Source organism: Molothrus ater, chromosome 1 (assembly GCF_012460135.2).
Source record: "Molothrus ater isolate BHLD 08-10-18 breed brown headed cowbird chromosome 1, BPBGC_Mater_1.1, whole genome shotgun sequence".
Taxonomy (NCBI): domain Eukaryota; kingdom Metazoa; phylum Chordata; class Aves; order Passeriformes; family Icteridae; genus Molothrus; species Molothrus ater.
The window spans coordinates 140,614,812-140,617,287 of NC_050478.2; the positions used below are offsets into that span (position 1 = coordinate 140,614,812).

The following is a 2,476-nucleotide window of genomic DNA, read 5'->3' on the forward strand; positions in this document are numbered from 1 at the left end:
CCAATCAAGGCTGATTTATTCCAACTACGAAAGTAGATTTTGATATGTTGTATTTAATGTTTCTTTACACTTCTTGATGAAAAAACGTCTGAGGTTGGAGAATTAGTCCCAGTACACCTGATACACAGGCGGTTCCCAAAGGCTTTCCAAAATATTTCTACTCTCAGGTCTTTTGCTCTTCTTCACCTGCTCAAGATAAGACTTGCTACTGAGCCCAGGCTAGAAGGAGCATGTCCCAGGCCATGCTGGCAAATAAGGAGATATTTTGGTTTTATGTATTGGTGCTCAAATTTTAAAGAACACCTTGTGCTTTTAACCAAACTAATACAGGACACCGGTGATGTCTTTTTATTCTCCTTTTTTTCCTAGAGGAACTATTTAAGGCTGGGGTGAGTTGATTGATCTGTCAAGTCACTGGCACTATACAGACTTACTTATGATTATGGGCTACAATCACTAATCCAAATGGGTTTTGTCAGTTGTCTGTTTCCTAGTATAATACATCAGAACAAAAAAATAAAAGGCTCTTTTCCTAAAACCCTAATTCATAGAACGGCCCAGCCCTAAATCACATATTATGAATGATCTTTTGAATGCGTTACAATGTTGTCCATGTGTAAGTTTGCAGCTGGGACAGAATGTGAGTGGATTTAGCATGTCAATTAAAAAAAAAAATCCAATTTTTGTTATGCAGTTTGATTTTTTTATTTCCCAGGACAAAAATATAGATATTAAAAAGAGTTATTTTATAAATAACTATGGCCACTGCTTGTTTAGACTTTTCATTTCTGAAATTCTTTGGTGGACAGAGTTGGGTAAAGAAGAAAAATAATTTCATAAATTCTTATTTCTTTAAAGTGGAAGGTGGAGGATACGGGCAGGGGAAGGATGTCACAAAAGAAGTAGAGGGAGTCACAAACCAATGACCCATGGCGGCTTCCTGTTGAAGTTATACACTGAATGGATCTTAATGCCCATTTAGAAACTGGGGAAATCTGGAAATGTCTCCGCATTTCACAATTGGCTTCTGTTTTGTCCCGGGACCAGCTGAATCTCCACATCGAAACACTTTCAATCCTTCAGGCTCCCGCTCAGGCCCTCAGGCCCGAGGTTGTCTCTCACAAAATGGAAACATTCATTCAGCACAAGTGCCCCACTTCCAGGCCAGGCTGTCACTGAAGGCTGCCCGCCGGGCCGGTTTCCAAGCAGGACAGAGCCCTCGGGGAGGTGTCGCTGTCAGAGTCAGGTGTCGGGATCAGCCATGGCCCCGGGATTGCGAGCCCAGGAACCGGGATCACCCATGGCCCCGGGAACGCCAGCCCAGGAGCCGGGATCAGCCATGGCCCCGGGAACGCCAGCCCAGGAGCCGGGATCAGCCATGGCCCCGGGAACGCCAGCCCAGGAGCCGGGATCAGCCATGGCCCCGGGAACGCCAGCCCAGGAGCCGGGATCAGCCATGGCCCCGGGAACACCAGCCCAGGAGCCGGGATCACCCATGGCCCCGGGAACGCCAGCCCAGGAGCCGGGATCACCCATGGCCCCGGGAATGCGAGCCCAGGAGCCGGGATCACCCATGGCCCCGGGAACGCCAGCCCAGGAGCCGGGATCACCCATGGCCCCGGGAATGCGAGCCCAGGAGCCGGGATCACCCATGGCCCCGGGAATGCGAGCCCAGGAGCCGGGATCAGCCATGGCCCCGGGAATGCCAGCCCAGGAGCCGGGATCACCCATGGCCCCGGGAATGCAAGCCCAGGAGCCGGGATCAGCCATGGCCCCGGGAATGCGAGCCCAGGAGCCGCAGCCCGCTCAGGCTCCGGGAGCTCGGCCACATCAAAGTGGGACGTGCCACGGCCTCCAAGCGCGGAGCAGTGGCCACTGCTCTTCAAGTTACAGCTTTCCCTTCTCTGGGAAGGCCAGGGAGAGTTGGGGGATGTGTTTGAAGATCTGGTGAAAATCTGGGATCGTTCAAGCTGGAGCTAAGGAACAAAAGAGAAGGGCTCTGACTTAGTGAGGCTCGATGTAGATTTTGCTCAAATGGGTTGGAAATCAGAATATGTGGGGCATTGCTGCTTCACTTTGCTTTTGCACTGGCACAGGGCAAATTCACTTCCACTTCTCTTTCACAGTGCAGTAGACATGGAAGAGTAGATCCATCATGTCAGTGCAAAAAAAGCTGTTTCAGGGGTCCGGCCTTGTCTTCAGGATGAGTGTTTTGTTCTAAGAGCATATCTCTTTCCCACTCCTTGAATTCAGAGAATTTGGGAGTGAAAACAACTTCCTGAGCTTTTTTTTCCTCCTGTTTTTAAAACCTAAGCAAAAGTTTGCCAGTGGAGTGTGGAAAAAACACGAGTTTTACTAAAGCATCTGTGTGGTGAGAGGGGCAATGGACAGACCTGGAGCTGTCAGGGGAGGGAGAGCATAGATGGGAAAGACTGGAAAACACTGGGATGGATGAGATAGGGCATGACCAGAAAAA

General features: G+C 49.8%; 1 protein-coding gene across 1 annotated transcript; it reads left to right on the top strand.

Moving 5' to 3' along the window:
* The first annotated feature begins 1,261 nt into the window (after positions 1-1,261).
* Positions 1,262-1,951, top strand: LOC118700056 (accumulation-associated protein-like). The gene has a single exon (XM_036404370.1). It carries the CDS (start codon positions 1,262-1,264, stop codon positions 1,949-1,951), a length of 690 nt encoding a protein of 229 aa, XP_036260263.1.
* Positions 1,952-2,476: the final 525 nt, after the last annotated feature.

Coding starts and splice junctions, on each gene's coding strand:
- LOC118700056 (XM_036404370.1), top strand. CDS start 1,262: ATGGCCCCGGGATTGCGAGCCCAGGAACCGGGATCACCCATGGCCCCG.